This window comes from Gopherus flavomarginatus, chromosome 8 (assembly GCF_025201925.1).
Source record: "Gopherus flavomarginatus isolate rGopFla2 chromosome 8, rGopFla2.mat.asm, whole genome shotgun sequence".
In the NCBI taxonomy this organism is placed as follows: domain Eukaryota; kingdom Metazoa; phylum Chordata; order Testudines; family Testudinidae; genus Gopherus; species Gopherus flavomarginatus.
This window is the reverse complement of record NC_066624.1, coordinates 89,581,233-89,601,671: the sequence shown is the minus strand read 5'-3', so window position 1 is coordinate 89,601,671 and position 20,439 is coordinate 89,581,233. Positions and strand designations below refer to the sequence as shown.

The 20,439-nt window shown below is 40.4% G+C and overlaps 1 protein-coding gene across 1 annotated transcript in view; it reads left to right on the top strand.

Moving 5' to 3' along the window:
* The window catches only part of PLCH1 (phospholipase C eta 1), a 201,824-nt gene that overhangs the window by 146,255 nt on the left and 35,130 nt on the right, over positions 1 to 20,439 (top strand). The window contains exons 8-13 of the mRNA XM_050966208.1: positions 1,212 to 1,305; positions 4,740 to 4,943; positions 6,829 to 6,949; positions 9,739 to 9,910; positions 13,892 to 13,999; positions 17,422 to 17,583. Of these exons, the coding sequence (XP_050822165.1) occupies positions 1,212 to 1,305; positions 4,740 to 4,943; positions 6,829 to 6,949; positions 9,739 to 9,910; positions 13,892 to 13,999; positions 17,422 to 17,583 (861 nt within the window). The remainder of the gene's footprint in view (positions 1 to 1,211; positions 1,306 to 4,739; positions 4,944 to 6,828; positions 6,950 to 9,738; positions 9,911 to 13,891; positions 14,000 to 17,421; positions 17,584 to 20,439) is intronic.

The window sequence follows — 20,439 nt, the reverse complement described above, 5'->3', positions numbered from 1 at the left end:
TGCTGTATGGTGCTGAGTGCTTCTAGAGAAGTGGTCAGTGGGAGTCAGGGCCTTCACCATCTCTTGGGAGATGCTCAGCACTTGGCAGAATTAGGCCCTTAAAGGATCTCAACCTTCCTCAAAAGATCTACACAAAGGTGAATGTTGGTACTTGGGCCTTCTTACCTACAGACAGTGTTAGGGAGGATGAAAAGCAAATCAAGGCTATAGAAGTAGTAAAGTCACTGGAAATGCCAGCCAAAAGAAAGTAAATTCCTCCAGCCATTGAGAAGGAAGAGCAACAAGCCACCGAGGGAACATTTCTTTGACTCTGAACTGTGAATAGCAAGTAACCTACAATACTGAGCAATCCGCCTTGTTGCCTTTGCCTGAAGCAATAATATTTAATACAGACTAGGTACAATTTGAGAAAGAAAACATCAGTCTTCCTGGATTTTTTCGCTTGAAGTATGAGTGATGTCTTAATTTGAAGTTGTGCAAAGCCAGTGTTTGAACCAAATTTGGTGAAGAATGAGAAGCTTTATGGAAATATTATAGTATCATCTTTGTGAAAAAAAGATGACTAACCTAACCATTTTTTCACTTCCCTTCTGTTAAGTGTAGGGTAAAAGCTATTTGTCATTATAGAAAAGAGATAACTAGGAAAAAATCCTGACAAAACTCCCACTGACTTCAGTGGGTCCATTTACTTCAGTGGGGCCAGACTTTTATCTTTGGACCTGATTCTTCTGTCACATCTCCTGTGTATCACAAATAACTGTTGAAAGCAATGAAGTTAATTGTAGAAAACAGGTGTGAGGAAAAAGTCAGATTTTTTTTAAAGTAAAATGCATTTAAATGTCAGTATCAATCCTTTCTCTGTACTTACTAGTATAATATTGGAACTCAAACTGTTAAAGACTCTTCTCGTGCAAATTTTCAGCTCTTAAACCAACCAGTGTAGTTGTGATTATCAATTCTCTACCATGTTCATCCTGAAAGTTAAAAGATAAAGAGCATGAGGCTTGTGGAGAGTTACCAACCGTCTCTTCCCCCCTGAAAAAAAAAAAGGTCATTTTAGAATAGTGTTACTGATAGTCTTATTCATGGTTGACTGAGTTCAGTGTTTGATCACAAGATTTTCAGCCAGACACAGGGGTCTGAAGTATATTTTGACATGTTGGTCACATACTAGAAAAAATATGTACACCAATGCTGTCATTTTTGTGCAGATGAATAATGTGACCACAGAATATTGCCTTGACATCATAAGGAAGTTTGAAGTTTCAGAAGAAAACAAAGAGCAAAATGTTCTGGGGATAGAAGGTAAAGTATCTGATTCCCAATTTATTTCCATTGCAGTAGAGTGGAAGAGTTCTAACAACATTTTCCTTGATGTGGCTATTAATGTCTGATGACTACAACAGATTAATATGAAGGCTCAACCACATGATTGTTTGGGGGGTATTTTAATAAGCTATGGATTGAAAGATAGGAGAACAACAGGTTGAAATACCTGACTAGTATTGTACCACCAGCCACAATTGTACTGCAAGTGATTCCAATATCATCTTAAAACAAGAGTGCATACAAATTTGTATGGGTTCTTATTGCTAATTATTTATTTGTGTTTGTTTATAAGATAACCTGTTTTTATTGATGTAGAAAAATGGGCCAGTTGTGCTGTTACACTAGTGAAAAACCACTCTACAGTGGTCCATTAATTTACACTCATGTAAGTAACAGCAGGGAACGCAGTGAGGCCCAGAGTATTTTCTTACAAGATTTAGAAACTTGCTCCTTTCATTTGCAAAAATAAGGCTGCAGGTGGTATATTAATTCTGAAACCAACTTAATACCATATTCAGATCTGCATGTATCAATAAATCTTTCAGAATTAGATTGAAATAATTTAAGTGCTATGGTCGGTTAATTAGTCCAGAAGGTAACATCCATGAGCAGATTAATTTGCTTGTTGGATTCTGTAGGGACAAGAATCATCTTCTTGCTAAAGCAGAGCAAGGAAACAGGAGACCTGGATTTACCCTCATAGTTCTGCCATAAATTCTGTTACTCTGGGCAATTCACTTAGGCTAGAATTAAGAAAACAAAACAGAGCAACAAGCTGTGGTATTTTAAATATTTGAAAACACTTCTGTTCCTATTAGGTTTAGTAACACTCTCCTCACATTTAATTACATTCAGGGTCTTAATAGTTTTCTCTGTCCCTTTAAAATATTTTAAATTCCATATTATAAAGTTCACTATTTAAACTCTAGTCCCAATTATGATCTCAGTTACGCTGGTGTAAATCAGGAACTCCACTGATGTAGTGGAGTCACAGTGGTCTGATATCAGAATCAAGCCCTCTTATTCCTTGTCAGGATATGGTAGAGACCTAGGAGCCAAATTCATCCCTGGCATAAGTGATAGCTCTCTTATTAATTTAAACGGGAGTTGTGTCCACTTACGCTAGGACTGGATTTAGGTCATTTTCACATTATTGTGACCTGTTAGAACATTTCCGCAGTGTTGCATTTAGTGTGGGTTCCAACAAGGAAATGATTACCAATACAAAATTCTGGGGGATCTCCAGGAGGTCAGGCCTATCCCCTTGCAGGCCCAGTGCCTCCATACCTCTTTCCCAACGGCTGCCAGGAATTTACTGTGGCTCCAGCTGTCCCAACATCTCACTTAAAGAGGGATCCCACTGGTGAAGAAGGCTCCATGGAAGAGGTAGTGTTATCCCAGTATCATAGGGCTGCCTGCCTGCCTGGAGCGCCCTCCTGTGGCAGGCTACAGCACAACAGGCACACTGCCTCATTTTCTCCTTTAGAGTCCCCAGGACTAGCCCAAATAGTCTTTCCAAATAAAAATAGCCGTAGCAGTTTAATTTATCGTAATAGAAAATGCTGTGCAAATAAACTATAAAACAAATCCCGTAAGCACAGTCCCAAATTCCCCAGCATAGTCCGGACGGTACATGCTACACACCAAGCACGGCTTCACCATCTCTCATCATGGGATCTCTCACTGTGCTCCAGCTCTCCAGTGCAACTTTGACATCTCTCACCACACTCCCAGGCCTCAGCCTCTCAAGCTTCAGCTTTCTGGCTCAGAGAGCCAGCCGGCATCACCCCCTCCTGCTCTTAGCCTTCAGCCCTCTCCAGCTATGGCTCTGTGGTTCAGCAAGGGCCAGCAGCTAGCCCCTCCGCTGGCTTCCTAACTCTCAGCCCTTTCAGCCTTTCGAGCTCAGGACCGTCAGTGCACTAGCCTCTCTGCCCAGTGAGGGCCTGCAAAGTTTTCCACTCCCTGCAGACTGTCTCTGTCAAGCAGCTCTCATGCCTGTCTCACCCCTGTCTTTTGCTCCTCAAGTCTGTGCACTCAAGCAGGCCTGACTCACCAGCTGTCTTCCTATTTACATGGCCCAGGTGCTGCCATGGCTCTTAATTACCCTAAGTGGGAACACTTGTTTGGGCACAAGGTGCGCTGGATTGGTTTCATTTCCAGGCGATGACCTTCCTATGACACCCAGGATATATCACTCTTGGTCTATAATCTTGGGCCAGTAGAAAGACAATGTGCATCCGCTCGATGCCTCACACCCCCAACACGAGGCTCCCGTTCCCTCCCTTACACCAAGCCGGTCATTTCCCTATTCCTCCAAACGGATCCCTCACCTGCAAGAATACTCTCCTGGGTCTTTGGAAAGAGGGATGTGGCTGCAGAGGCAACTGACATCCCTTCCCCCACTGCACAACAGATCCCAAGGAGTCAGGAAATATCAGCTTGCTGAGGGTCACATCTGTCCAGGGCAGTTTTTAATGACAGCGAGTCATTGTTTGGGTACAAAGTACCTGATTGTTTGCAGTGGTATTTAGATTAAGATAAATAATTTTTAATCTTATCAAATAATTTGAAGAAAGGAAGTTTTGTAAATTCTAATGGAAACAATGATAAGCTGTTTTGTTCTTTTTATTATTGGAATGTTTTTGTTTGAACTGCAAGAGACAGTGTTAGCATGCAGCACTTGCCTAAGTGTGTGTATCAGATTTGGCCCAGGGAAACTCGCCAGGATTTCAAAGAATGTTTACACACAGATTTCCATCATATGCTCCTTAAGGGCATGAAGGAAACATATGATGTGAACACACAGACTTGATAATCGGATTGCAGATCTATGCTTTTCTCGGTCTTGCCATGTTGCTGCCATTCATTATTTAAGCTTTCATATTTTACCACTTGAATCCAAATTTCTGCCCCTGCTATTCTTTGTTAATAGATTTCTTATGAATCCTTTAGCTCAGTGCCATTGCTGTCCAAATGCTGCTGGTTTTGGTAGGCATGGATTTGTAAACCAATTACTACATTGTTCTGTTTTGTAATTTGTTTAATATTTTTTGAGAATCAACAGTGCATGTGACACTGTAGAGACTAGGAGAAAATGATGGACTTGTCTGGCATAAATGGTCAGAGCGCCATTGGCTTTAGCAGGTGTAACTCCTGTTGGAGCTAGCAATGAATTTGGTCTATGCCCTTGCCCAAAGGAGCTTGCAAAAGAAATAGACAAACCAAAGATGGTAGTTCAGATACTCAGGATGGTGGAGTCATCTCACATGACACAGCTGTTCTTGGATGGCAGATTAACACTGATAGTCTGTAGCATAAATAGTATCTATTTTATCAACCTGTGTATTCTAGTAAGGTTAATCTGTTCAGGTACACTGCACTCTTGAAAAACTGTTTCTTTTTGTTCAAAGGTTTCACTAGCTTCATGCGCAGTTCTGCTTGTGATATATTTAACCCGTTGCATTCTGAAGTTCACCAGGATATGGATCAGCCCCTTTGTAACTACTATATTGCTTCATCTCACAATACATACCTGACAGGAGACCAACTTCTATCTCAGTCCAAAATGGAGATGTATGCCCGGGTGTTGCAGGATGGTTGTCGATGTATTGAAGGTATTTTTAATGTTATTTGTGTGGGTGTGAAGCTCTGTAAAGTCTGACAGACATTTCTCTTAAGTTTTAAGTTTGGCACTGAATGTGCAAATTAATTTGCTCATATTTTACTTCACTGTCTTCTTCACCGCTTTGGTATGTCTTATTTGTTAGCAATCTTAACAAGTAATGTTTGCCATTGAGATGAGTGTCTCATACTGACACAGCATAGCCACTGCTGGTTTCTCCTCTGGGGTCCTGTATTAAATGGCTCACCTTAACATTGGCTCTAATAACATTTTCCATGTCTTCCCCATTGTTCTCTTTCTTCCCGTTGCTTTTAGTAATATCTGTCATAGCCCAATGACCTGGTGTTTCTGTATGAAACATCTCTGAGACTAAGTTGGTGGAGTTTGAAGTCAAACTCAAATTAATAACATCAAAATCACTGGAGTTACTCCGGGGATAAATTTGGCCGTCTGAGTTTAATTATAAGAATCTCAGTCATTCTAGAAACTCGGTGTTCAGATTTACTCATCAGTTAGTAACACATTCTCAGATAGACTAGAACGTGTTAAGAACAAACACTGGGAGAACATAGGCTCTGCAATAGTTGATTAGACCATTTGTCCAGCTAATGCAGAGCACTGTAATTCCAGAAGTGACCTGTGAAGGTGGGGAAAAAAAACAAACAATTGTGCAACACTGTACAGATAGGTAATGAATCCTCCCTGACCTCTGCAGTTGATAATGTGCACTTGGAAGTATAAGATACTGGGATATGTGCGACAATAGCAATTCTCACCCTATATTTTAAGATAAAGAAGTACTGCCTTTAAGAGCTTTAGTAGCCTTTAATGCAAGGCTGGGCAAACTTTTCGGCAAAAAGCTTATCTTTCTGTATTATAATGAGGCTAATACTCAGAATTAAAAAAACCAACCTCCCCGCCCTGTAAAATGTGTATTATAATTGAGACCCATGAACAGATCTGGTAAGTTGCAGTTGTGAAGCTGTATTTGCAAAGACCTAATAGAGCTGTTCTACACATGACTGGATCGGTAAACCAATCTATAAATACATTTATGATGAAACTGGTTTTCCTGCCCACTCATGTACTGTATATGGTAACTGTATTAACTTTTTGCAACTTAAGTTAAGTAATTACTTACGATTTTCTTATTTCTAATTTGGGTATGATTTGCTATTACATTTTCTAGTCTCATTTCTGAAATAAATTAATCTAAAATACTTTTCATGAATGAAATGTGATTCATGAGTGATAGTAGATTGAGCATCACTTTGGTAATCAGAATGTTTTGGTAGTCAGAAATGTTTCACATATTCATATACAGTATGGAGATGATATGGAGTAACAGAGTGAAAATTGATTTGTATTTCCCCACAAATAAAATAATCATATTCTGAGAGCAGATAACTGAGAAAATAACCATCTTTGATAGCATATAGAAAGCCTTTCTCCCCAGCCTTAATTCACATCAGTGGTCCTATTGAGCTAAGTGGAATTTACTGGCAGGAGTACACTGGACTTCTCACATAAATAAGGACTATTGATGTGAATTAGCTTTTGCAGGGTCAGGCCCTTATGGCTGAATATTCTTACGCAGGCTTTATTCTGGTTCTGATGGCAGCAGATCCTTGTAATTATACTTGAAGGGAATATTAATTTATCACAGTGTTGGTATAATAGAGATCAGTCTTCAGTTGTTTGCCATTGTGTTTTGTATAGTTAGTACAAAATACAATATGAAAGTATTAGTTTATTACTCAGGATTCATGTCTGATTTACATGAGCAGATAAAACATTCCTCTCCCCTTCAGAAGAAAATTTAAAAAATGTATAAGACACTGGATATTTTTTCATGGATAGTTTTTTTGTCTTGACAGTTGACTGCTGGGATGGTCCAGATGGAGAGCCAGTAGTGCACCATGGTTATACCTTTACTTCCAAAATACTCTTCAGAGATGTGGTAGAAGCTATCAATAAAAATGCCTTTGTCAAAAATGAGTAAGTGCAATGCAGGTTCTGAGCGTAGAGCAATATACTTCTCTTGTGTAGTAAATCTTATATGAAAATATTGTATCTCAATGTAAATTTCTTCCTTCAGACACATAGCGAATCTGATTATTTTCCCTATTGTTAACTTTGATTTATCTCTTAACAGTGTGAACATTTTATCTTCCCATTAATCAATACCCAGGCTACAGAGGATCTTTTATAAATCACCAACTCAATAGTTTTTTTGTTTGGTATATGGATATAGTCATAACTATACAATTTCAGAGTTGTTTTGATCCACTTTTAAGAAGAATTTTTCACTGATTTCCAGTGGGGAATTCTGCTTAAAAATTAGTGGCATAACATTGCTTTCGGGGACAAGTGTCCTCAATTTCAGTGACACATTTGCCTGAAAAAGGACAAATTTTTCTAAAATCTTTGTAGTAAAAAAATCCAGAAAGTTCCAGGGTAAAGATGGTAACATTCTGCTCATTATTTATCCCATTGTGCCTCAGGATTATGGAATATACAATATTATTAAAATCAACCATGATACTACCACACCTACTGTAAACACAACATGATACATTGAGAATGAAGGTTAGATCATTCCTTCCACCAAGATAAAAACTTTGGAAGAGGGGCAGAGAAGATTGAGAACTCCATGGGATGAACCTATAGAGCTTTTAAATACTTCCCTTAAATACTCGGTGAGAGGCTGCTCCAGTGATCGGGGCACTAGAGAAGGACCATTAGAGAAGACCGGTCCAGTGATTACAGCACTAGCTGAGAACTTGGAAGAACCAGGTTCATATCCCTGCTCCACCACAGACTCCTATTTCCCTTGTGAGGGCTCTGAAAGCTGCAGAGGGGAAGTTAGGCTGTTCATGGCAACAGTATTGCTTTGCATGCTAAGTTTCAGAGCCCTAAGAGGGGAATGTGGTCTGTAGATCACTTGATCTCCTAACTCCTCCTCCACACAGAACAGGGAGCCTGTGTAATGGCCTCAGAGAGGAGATGGCAGACTATTGGGTCTGAGATCTGTGCCTGTATTCCTGTGGATCTTGGCTTTATAGACCTTCCCATGTCTATTCTGGGGGGAGGGATAGCTCAGTGGTTTGAGCATTGGCCTGCTAAACCCCAGGGTTTTGAGTTCAATCTTTGAGCAGGGCACTTTGGGAACTGGAGTAAAAATCTGTTTGGGGATTAGTCCTTTGAGCATGGGTTGGACTAGATTACCTCTTAAGGTCCCTTCCAACCCTCATCTTTTATGATTCTATCATATTGATTTTTACCCTCACAACAAATGGAGCTGGAAAGTTGGTAGTGTTTTCCACATGGGTTTTCCTTTCATACCTGTTTTACTCAGGAAGGGAAGGTAACTAGCTATACACACAGAGAACTGTGTGTGTGCATCTGTCTGTAGGGCAGAAGGCTAAAGCCAATCAAATAACTGATGCACATTGAAAAACAATGGGAGAGCGGAAATTTTCACCCACACATGGTCTTACAAAGAGTATCATGGGATTCTTACTCTTTAGAGCACCTTGACCCACAAACAAACAACATGGATCTACACTGAGCTGTTTTTAGAAATTAGGGCCTGGCCTTATAGCTCTTAAGACCCCAGTTGACTTCAATCATGGTGCAAAGGGTGTGTGTCAGGGCAGAATTTGGCTCTTTTTGTCTTTATTAATGAGATAAAAATATAGGGCAACTTTCTACCTGCAGTTACACCAGTATAAATCCAGAGTGACTGTTAACTTCAGTGGAATGACTTTGGATTTGCATCACTGTACCCAGATGCAGAATTTGGTCCAGGTAGTGTAGGGCTCAACCAAACTATGTGTTCCTCTGAGTTTATTTATTAGTTTAAACCTTTTTTCATTTGCAGACCCCTAAACATTTTTGAATGGAGGTGTAGACCCTTTTGGAAATGTTAGACATAGTCTGTGGACCCCCACGGGTCTGCGGAGCACAGTCTGAAAACTATTGCATTAGTGTGGTAGGGTGCTCAGAGAGCTGGGCAGCTGAGTGGTTAGCATACCCAACTTCCAGCCCCTTGTCCCTTTGTCAAAGCAGTAGAGGTGCCTGCTCCTGATCCTAAGCCAGGAATTTTCGGCTTTCTACCCACACCTGGGGCTTGGCCCTGAAGTGGGGAGGGTGAAATAGGAGGTCCCAGAACAGGGCACTGTGGGAAGCAACACTGGCAGGATCCTCCCTGCAGCAAGTCTAATGCTCTGGGCTACTTCTTATCTATGTGTCCCTTCAGTTTGAAGTATGGCCCCTATAGTCCAGACAGTCACTCCTTTAACAGCGGAGTCCAAAGGAGCAGAGCCTTGGAGGATGTGGTGGTTAGAAAACGCTCTGCCTGAGGGCCTTACCCACTCTGTGATCCTATCTCAGACTCAACCCTCCATCTGGCTTATTGGAGAAGAACTCTCTCCTGCAGCCTATCCACCATCATTTGCCTGGCCTTCTGAGCTCCTTTTAACTTGCTCCTGCAGTCCCGAAGGGGCAGAGTTACTTGGGCCCAGTATTGCCTTTCAACCCCATTGGGCCCAGTGTGAGGTTTGTACACCTCATCACAATCAGTCAGTTTTCATGCTTTCTTCAAGGAGATATGATTGTAATAATATGATGAAAAACACCATTTTAAAAACAAAATGGCTGCTACAGGGACTGGAAGAGCAAGATGAATGTAAAACAACCTACTTTCTAAGTTGCATTATGACTGTCTGGTCATATATCTTGTAAAGCTCTTATGATATCATCTAGGGGTTTTGCTTTTGTTTTAGGTTTCCGGTGATATTGTCTATTGAGAATCACTGTAGTATCCAGCAGCAAAAGAAGATTGCTCAGTACCTCAAGGAAATATTCAGTGACAAACTGGACTTGTCGTCTGTAATCGCTGGAGATTCCAAGCAGCTTCCTAGCCCTCAAAGTTTGAAAGGCAAAATCCTAGTGAAGGTAATTTGCTACCAGTATTATGTAGAAAATGTAATAGTCAGTATATTATACTTATCATCTTAGCTCTTGTCCCCTCAGGCCCTAAGAACCCAATTACCAATGACACAAGAATCAGAACACATATAATTAGCATGGTTTTTATCTTGTGTTCCTTTTCACACAGACATTAAAACGGGTTTTATTTCAGACTTAGCAAGTATCCTGAGATACTTTTTGTAAAGTGATATTATCAGGCTATATTAAATATTATTAATTATTATTATTATTATTATTATTATTATTATTATTATTATAAAATACATAAATAATTTGTACTTATGTATTATCTCATCTGAAGATCTCAAAGCATTTTACATCTTTTTATTACTTACCCTTACAGTAGCCCTATGAGGTAGGAGCAATTTTATGATACCCATATTTATAGCTTGGGAATATGAGGCACCCAGGATCAAACAAGGAATCAATGGCAAAGTCAAGAATAGAATCCAAGATCCCTGATTCCCATTCTCCTGATCTAACCTCTATCTAATCTATTTGATCTGTGGTTTTTCTAAGGTGTCTTTGCAGTGGTGCTAAGCACCAGTCCACATTCTCTCCTTACAGTGTATTTGGGCACAATATAGAAAAGAGTGAGAAATCATTTCAAATTTATGAGAAGAAAAACATTCTTTCCCTTCTCTTCTCACCTTCCTGCTGCTAAGAGCAACGGTTCATCAGATGAAAGCGTTTTTTCATGGTTCGTCAGTTGTGGCTATGTAAGTGAGAAGAATGCTTCAGAGAAGAGCTAAAGAACAACAGGGGAAAAGTGCCAGTGTTGTGTATGAGATGAATAATTTGAACTTTTCAGTATAAACAGATCCTTTCTGGAAGGAATTTCAGGGAACTAGATGAAAATGACGTAAAGATGAAAAAGCTCGATAGTACTTTGAGAGGATGATTAATCTGTATTTACCTTATCAGACTGCCTCTTTTTAATTTAATTTAGCATGGTGAGGACACTTCATTCTCTGTAAGCACAGAATTAGCTGTCTAGGCATGGAGTTGAAGTGGCCAGCATTGCAAAGTGACAAAGGCTGTTTTCACCATCATTGTAGACTGTTGTCTGATTTCACAAAATACTGTATCTGCTATCCCATCTATCACTCATGTCAGCCAGCCACTTGAAAAAACACAAACTTTTGTTACTTATGAATCAGCAGCCTTTGGGAAAGTAAGAAGCCAGTTCCACACCTCCCTGCCATTATTTGTACTCCATTTATGCATTTGTTCATCCTTTCTCCCTGAACAACATGTACTGTTACTGGATTGTTCAGACACTGAGCCTGCTTCTCCCTTCACTTAGGGCGTATCCACACAAACACCTAGTTTGTGGCACGCTGGGATATAAAGTTATCCCATGCTGGCCTGCTGCATGCTAAGTATCCAATGTACCCTGCTGTTGCGAACTAACAGTTCTGAAGTGCACTTTGATCTACCCCATTTTGAAACAGTGTCCAAGTAGACAAGCCCTTAGGTCAGTGTAAATCAGGAGTGGCTCCACTCTTAGTGGAGTTATAAAGGTGTACGTCAGAGGTGAATTGGACCCCCTGGCTTGCAGAATAGTACTATCCATTCAAAAAAATGCAGTGTCGATGTCCTGTTTATCTTGCGGTATAAATCTCATGGAGAACAATCTAATTTATGGTGGTATGTGGCATTGACAAATATAGAGAGCCTAATCAGTGGTGAAGATAAGCACACATCACAGCATACAAGTTTAATTTCCTAGATATTAACTGGCATCTTGATTTTCATTCCTCATCAGACCTTCTATTAATATACTGCTAGGTATCTACAGATCTGCACTTGCAATGTGAGTGATCACGTAGGAAAATTCAGGAAGATTTATTGTTCTGTTTACCATTGATCCTTCAAGCCTTGTATCCTGTCACCAGAAGTAGCCAACGAATGCTGCATCCGTATTCCACCACACTAGCCAGCTCTTCAAAGCTAGACATGAACTTGGGGAAAATTCCTTCCTGACGCAAGTTGCCTTGCAGCAATGGATTAGCCACTAATTTCAGCCTGCTGACTACGATCCGAACTGTACATGCAATATTTCTATAGGCATTCCTGCTTCCCTCACGCTAACTGCCAAATGCAATCAAGTTCCCTTGTGTCTGCAGTTCCCCTGCTTCTGATGCAGAGCATCAGCCTTAGTGTCTGCTTTTATAAGAGAACAGCCTGCTGCAGGTGAGCATGAAACAGCTGAGTCTAGTTATACAAAGACATTCTGACAAAAAGGCTGCTCTAGAGATGGGAGAATGGCCAGGTTTTTTTTGAAAACTTCAATATAGAAAGTTCTTTGAATCCTGCAGCTGACAGTGAATTCTGCCAGTCAAAAATTAGACTTTCCAGAGGGTTTTGTTAACCCTACCTTTGAGGCAATTACCTCTTGTTGCAGAAATTGAGCGTGACATACTGAACTTAAGAAAGCTGAGGGCCTTAGAGGTTAAGAACACAGCATCTTTATAATTATGCCCTTTGGATGCCTCATATAGCTATCTGTCTACATGCTCATTTCATCCTAAGTATTCTGATGGCTGGAAAATATTGCATTCTAAGAGTTAAGCATGTAAACTATGGAGCCAAGTATTACTACTCTTGATCAGTGGAGAATAGAAAATTGAGTAATGCACAATACACGTTTGGGCTCTACTATTTTTAATACATGATAACTGAACAATAAACTGAATCTAAAAGTACTCATGGGACATGTACTGTCTTACATAAAGTCATTTTACTGCTAGAGTTTGGACCAGCACATTGCACAACATTTATGCTAACTGGCAGTATAATGATGCTTCAGTGTCTAAATGATTAAAGGTATTCATTTAAAAGAGTTGCAGCAATATTCATTGTACATCTGTCAAAAGCAGACAAGAGGCAGATTTGCCTGTAGAGCTGCTCAAGTTACTTGAAGAGGAAATCTTAAATGTTGCATATTACAAATGGCAGCACTTTTTTCATTTGAACTTACTGCTAGGAAGGATTCTTTTTATTTTTTTAGCATTTCAGACTTCTTTAAGAATAGAGATGTGATGTTACCAAGACTCCAGAGATCACAGACAACCTACAGCTAAGCAATTCAGTACTGGGGGACTTAACTTTAAAAGATTTCTTTTACATCACTCCAATGATAGCATCCAAGTTGGCAACTGCATGGTGTAATGAAAGGTAATAGGAAACATCAAAACATTAAATAGGTAGGATTTTCAAAATTCAAGGGGAGTTGGCACCTAGTTCCATTAGGTGCTTTGAAAATCCCACCCAATATAATTAGTACCTGTTACCGTTGCACGGAGAGACTGGTCTAGACTCATGGCATAGTCTAAATCCATTGATGTCCATAGCAAGACTCCTATTAAGTTCAGTGGGCTTAGGATCTGGCCCTTGTGAAGGGCAATGATTATGAAGAACCTGTCCAAACTGAGATCAGAACCACACTGCCTACAATTGTGTTTGAACGTTGTGTTTGTTATTATTAGCAAGGTTCTGAGGCCTTGTCCACACTAGAGTTATTTCTCTAAAATGTCCTACCACTTCACCTCCACCTGTGATATCAGTAGTGACAGCTCTGGTGTAGACATGGTGCTGGAAGCTGCCAGTATCTTAAGTACCATGCTATCTAGACCTGCTCTGAGCAAATGCTTTTGGCATTGTCTGACTGTATCCCATTAAGCAGATACTTTGCTTATACTGTCCCATTAACCAGCAGTCATTTTCTTTAGGATAAACTGGTTCCCTGGGCAGTATCTGTCAAAGCCTAAATGAAAAATCCTGAAACCAAATGTTCACGATCACAATTTGAAATAATGTATTTGCCCATCAGACCTTATTTGGAACTAGGAACATGAACAAGAATTTTAGCCTGCCTTCTCCCCAGTAACTAACACTAGCAACTTCTACATATATTATACATATTTTTGTGGTAATTTTTAGGGAAAGAAGCTACCATATAACCTTGGAGCTGATGCTGAAGAAGGGGAGGTTTCTGATGAAGACAGTGCTGATGAAATTGAAGATGACTGCAAGTTAAAGCTATGTTATGTAAGTGTATAACAATTATATGGCACAATTTGCTTTCCCAATCCTGTGTTCCTTGCACACCCCAGACTCCCATTTAATATTATTACTTATAGATTAAAATTTTTGAATTTGGATGCCTAAAGTCACACACCTGAATCCATATGTAAGCACCAAAGCGGTCTGAATTTCATAGTTCTAAAGCATTCTTTTATTATTTCTTAGCCTTTTGTCTGTTTTCTCTTCTTTTTTTGTTGCCTTTAACCCTGGACTCTTTACTTGCTCTCTTTTTAAATATTTAACCCTAGTCTATTTTCTTTTAATTTTATTTTGAGCCATTTCCATATTTGTTGCTACCTAACAAATAGTTGTGCAGTGCTGATGCATGCTATGCAACAGGTGTTCAGCCCAGCAGCAACCGCAGTTCACTAATTTAAAACTTTGAACAAGAAAGAAGATATTGTACAGTATGGTACAAATAGAAGGGGCCAAATTCAGTTGTAGCATCAGCAGATGTAACTCCATTGATCTCAAGTTTGAATTTGGCCCAGTGAGCTTGATTTTTTATTACATCCCCACTGACTCTCTTATCATTTTAATTTATACTGACTGTTTTAATTACACACACACAGTTTTCATTCATATTTAATGTTTTCATGCAGACACACATCCCCATGTAGTTCTCAGTTATATTAAATATTTTGCAATAGCTTTCTAAACAGATTTTGTTTTGTTTTTCTTTATCATTTACATCTGCTGTTGGGAGTTAAACATTTCTCAGACTGACTTGGGAATCACTTTGCAGATTGAGGTACTATAGATTCCCTTCTGAACTAGATTAGAGAAAGCAGATGTTCATGCCACTTCTTTTCTTTAATTCTATGTACAGGCACCACCTACATGTCAAGTAATCAGCAAAGTCTTCTCTAGGATTCATGTACATTGCATAAGACAGATAAATGCAGTGACACTTAATATTGAGAGAGAAGATATGATTCATTTCATTTTTACAAAGCCTTAGGCTTTCCAATTACTTTGTGGTCAGAATGTAATGTGATGCTATTTGAGCCATATGGTCTACAAAACAACCTCATGTAGAAATAAATTTTGATTTGGATCCATGAAGCAAGAGGCAAAGACCACTCGTTCAGTGACCCAAGAAGTTATATTCCCTCCGTATTTCTTGCAGATTTGAACTTTTTTATATTTAGTAACAAAAAACTAAGCTACAGTGAAGGCTGCTAAATGCAATTTAGGTCCCCCGATTCTCAAAGCCTTTAGGCTGTGCTTAATTTTAAGCACCTGTCTAAATCTTTGCAGGATCGGGTTGAAGTAAAGAGATGCCATTGAACACAACTATAAATATAACCCCAAGGTAAGGTTAGATAACCATGTGATGTTGCAGTCTATATAATTTTATAAAAATATGCTAATGAGTGAATATAATGTAACTGGACCTTGCTTCATGCAAAAGGTCTCTTGTAAGGTCTCATTACAAAGCTTATAATCTACTGAGTGTGATCATCCTATTTGTATCTGAAACTAAAAATATGAAATATAACTCTGAGGGCCTATTGTACTTATGCAAAGTGTGGGTCATTAATGGTGGTTTGGAATCTTGATGAGTCCCATTAACCAGGACAATTGTCTGCAGATGGATGTGTTTTACCTGTTAGTCTTCCGGTATACGTGTGTGCTGACAAGTGGGCAATGAAGTCTTGCAGTGACATGTGATCATGTCACCTGAACTGGAATCCATCTTTAACATCATGTCTTTCCATTGAAAAGGAGGGGGTGGGAACCCAGAGAAGAACAAAGGATTCCCGCCTTATGCAAAAGATATAGAAAGGGGTGGAACAGAACAAAGGTTGGAGAGGAACCATCATGAAGAATCGCCTAGCTACCACCTGAGCTGGAACAAGAGCTGTACCAGGGGAAAGAATTGTGCCCAAGCATGGAAGGGGTCCAGTCTGAGGAAAAAACTTACTAAAGCATTTCTGAAGCTGAGATTATCTGTATTCAGTTTGATTAGACATAGATTTGCACATTTTATTTTATTTTGCTTGGTGACTTACTTTGTTCTGTCTGTTACTACTTGGAACCACTTAAATCCTACTTTCTGTATTTAATAAAATAACTTTTTATTTATTAATTAACTCAGAGTATGTATTAGTACTTGGGGGAGCAAACAACTGTGCATATATCAGTGTTATAGAGAGCGAACAATTTATGAGTTTACCCTGTATAAGCTTTGTACAGGGTAAAACGGATTTATTTGGGTTTAGACCTCATTGGGAGTTGGGCATCTGAGTGTTAAAGATAGGAACACTTCTGTTAGCTGCTTTCAGGTAAACCTGCAGCTTTGGGGCAAGTAATTCAGACCCTAGGTCTGTGTTGGGGCAGACGGAAGTATCTGGCTCAGCAAGACAGGGTGCTGGGGCCCCAAGCTGGCAGGGAAAGCAGGAGCAGAGGTAGTCTTGGCACATTGGGTGGCAGCTCCCAAGGGGGTTTCTGTGATCCAACCCGTCACAAAGGTTAGATACCCAATGGTGACCACCACTTAAACTCCCCATTCATGCACCTACACCATCAAACAGAAACATTCTCAGTGACTGGCAGAGGCTATACTAGCTTACCCTGGGTACCCCCCTCCATCATATAGAATTATCTTAAAGGGAGACACTAGAGGCAAGAGCAGCACTGCTAGGGAATGGGTGCCCTTAGACCCAACAGGGAGGCACAGGGCTTCCTTGTGGGTGGCCCTGTGTCTGCCACACAACTGGAGCATCTGCAGGAGTTGGTGGTAGGCCCTCACTTTCTTCCATGGGGATGAAATCTCCCTCCCCCTCAGCAGAGGAATGAAGAGTGAATTCCACTCTATGTGAGGCCCTTATTAGTTACATCAGAAGTTCTGCTAAACATTTTTTGTTCTGTTTTTGTAAAGTATCTAGCACAATCAGGCCCATAGGTGCTATCACAATACAAATGACTATTAGTAATAATAAAAATGCCTCCTCTGTGTTCCATCAAGAAAGAGTTATAATATTGCACTTAGAGTTTTACATTTTCAAAGGGCGGTGGCAACACATCAGCTGTATAGTCCTCACTGCATCTCAGAAAGGGTAGGTAAGTGATACGATTGTTTCCATATGAGGAAACTGACGCAGAGGTGCAAAATTCTGAGGTGATCTAAATGGTGACCTAAGTCAACATAACTTACACATCAAAGGACTAAAGGGAAAAACATGGCAGGGAAAGAAGCCAATAGGAAGATGCATACTAAAGCTTTTTCCATCATCCTACTTGTACTTGGAAAGGGTAGGAGGAAATGTTTAGAACCTCAACAGTTTGCTTGGATGGAAGCATCCCTACTGCTCTATTTGGGTTACTCAAATAGGATTGGCGTGTCTGAATGTATTTTAACAGGATTTGTTTATTCATTTCAGAATAATGGTACAACTGAACACCAGATGGAATCTTTTATAAGAAAGAAACTTGAATCACTGATAAAAGAATCTCAAATCCGGGACAAAGAAGACCCTGACAGTTTCACTGTGAAAGCGCTGTTAAAGGCGACACATGAGGGCTTAAATGTAAACCTGAAACAGGTATGAGCATCCTTTTTCCTTCCTTGTGTTATGACAAATGCAGTAATATTAATAGCAATATTCATTGCAGATTCAGCATGTAATAAAAGCTCATGGTAATATTTTATAAACAACCCTTTAAACATTATTTTATCTAAAATAAGAGCTTGGAACAGTTATTTAAAAAATGTTAAGAGAGGATTCTGGACCTGTCAGATGTGAAGGGTATATATTAATATTAGTAAAGACACTGCAGCAACTATAGGCACTGGAAGGGATTTGTCAGCATGGACTCATACTTAGATAAAGTTCACTAGTCACTGAGACTGCACATGGGTCAAAAAGTCCATGCTAATGGGTCCCATCACATCATCAGGGCCTTTGGCATAAATTGTGTCCTGTATGGGAAAAGATAAGGGTAAGTGAAGCCTGGTGACAGAATGTGAGCGAAGCAGGAGCTTTAGATGTGCTCTTACTAGTATGTGTCACATTGAGAGAAGATTCTCATCCCGATTACATGGGTATAAATCTGGAGTAACTCTGTTTAAGTGAGTGGCAGCATTCTGGATTACCATAGGCGTAACTGGTCTAATCAGTTTTTTCTTCCAAACTTTGGGAATATAAGAGAGTGGGAGCTCATAAACTAAATAAAACAGAAACAGTTACAAAATTAATGTAGTTTTACGGTTGTGTCTTTATTTGCTTAGTGTAGCTTGAAACTTATAGTAAATGATGCTAACACTTTCCACTTCCATAGCTCCTTCAGTCTGAAGATCTCAATGTACTTCACCCACAATAATTGATTAAACCTCAAGGTGAAGTAAGTAGCTAACCATTTTATACATAGGTAAACTGAAAAACAGGGAGGTTAGATGAGTTGCTAAAAGTGACAGAAAGTCAGTGGCAGAGGTGAGAAATAGATCTCTGGAGTCCTTACTTCCATTTCATTTAGCCATGTTCCCTCTAGTACTGTAGGGCAGATTGTAAAAAACATTTCAAAGGGTTTAATTCTGAATCACTGAAATCAATGGGAGCAGAATCAAGAGAACTTGATCATGTAAATGTTATGCCATGTATTTCTGCGCTGAATTTTAAGCATTGTCTGAATGTTCAAGCATACATGATGGGGGTGCGACTCACCACTGCGGGGAATTAGTGCTGCGCCCTCTGCTGGTGGTGTCTCGCCCACTGTCATCTTTGTTCCTGGACCCATGTCACTCCCAGGACCGCAGCATCCTTTTCATGACACTGCCCTCTGGATGTGCCACACTCCGTGCTCCCCCCTTCCAGGAGAACTGCAGTCTGCTGTCCAGCCATTTCCTTCAGTGCCAAGTGCAGTCTACTGTTTAGCTACTGCCCCAGTGGCGAGCAGCAGCGGGGACAGACCTGGGCCCGCCCGCTACTCCAGGTTCTGGCCCAGGGACCCTATAAATAGCAGCCACTTACTGCATCCCCTCCGACTCCTCTGTGGATCTCTCCGGGCCACTACCCCTCAGCCCCAGCACTCTCTTTGCCCTAACTTCAGGGCCTCAGCCTGCAGCACCAGCCTACAGCACTGCTATGTCCAGGGTGCTTGCTGCCTAGAGCCTGCAAGGCAGCCAGTCTACCACTCTCCTCAAGCTCTAGGGAATGACTGACCTCTGTCCTGCGGCTCTTCTTATAGGGACCCTGTTTGGTTGCTCTTCATAGTCCTCTCCAATTGGCTATCTCCTGCACAGCCCATTGATTTCCCCCTAGATCCTTTAGGCTGAGCACAGACTCTCCCTCTCTGCATCCCATTATCTTTCCCCAGACCTCTGCTACCAGGAGACTGGATAAGGAGTGCCTGCCTAAAGCTGAGCATCATTCTGGCAGGTTTATACTGCCCAGCCTGCTTACTTCTCTGAGAAGGAAGGAAGCTTTGATTGGAGGAGGGAGGGTAGCAGAATCTAGGGGGCAGAGCCTCCTGAACTGAGGCCATGAGGAGGAGGAGCCCATTTCCAGATTGATAGTCTCTTTTGTTGAAAGTGAATTTACTGGTGAGACCAAAGCCCCACCTTGTCATGTCTTTGACTGCTAAAGACTTCCCCTCTGATCCCTCCCTCTTCTCACAAATTTTAACATTGGTCTTTCTACAAGAGGTCACCAGAAGTCATCAGTCTTTCTCATGGGATTAGTAATTATGATTAGTTTTCAACCATGCAGGTTCCCTTTTGAGCTAGAATCCTGTCACTTAGTACATTATTTGGTACACACCGAATTGCTGATTGCAAGGGAAAATAACCAAATCTGAAATTAGGAAGTCAAACACGTAAGTCACCAAAAGGTCATCACTTTGATTATTTACAAAAATGAGTAATTTCCTCCAGGAGGGAGTCATGTTGGGCATGAGGCTTTCACCTTGGAGAAATTAATGACATCTGAGCTTAGCAGTTACATTTAACAAATATGAGCCAAGAAAATTGGTGAAGATGAGTGTGTTGCAGATATCAATGATTGTAGCTATGTCCAGACATTGGGTGTGATGCTGTCAACTAGCAGTATCAAATTTGAAGGCTTGTGTATGCTTATGGGTAAATCGGCATTGCTGCAGTCAATTTAGCGAGTCTGGTGAAGACAAGCTAAGTCAATGGCAGAGTGCTTTCCCGTCAATGTCTGTACCCCACGTCCCCGAGAAGCATAAGGTAAATTGGCAGGAAAACATCTCCCGTCAACACAGTGTGGTGTAGACACCACTGAAAGTTGACCTAAGTTATGTCGACTTCAGTTATGTAACTTACGAACATAGGTCGACTGACAACTTTAATGTAGACCAGCCCTGAGGCTAGACTTTTGCTGATTCATTAAACTGATACAATTTAAGTGGCCACTAATGATACCCATTTGTCTCTTACCATT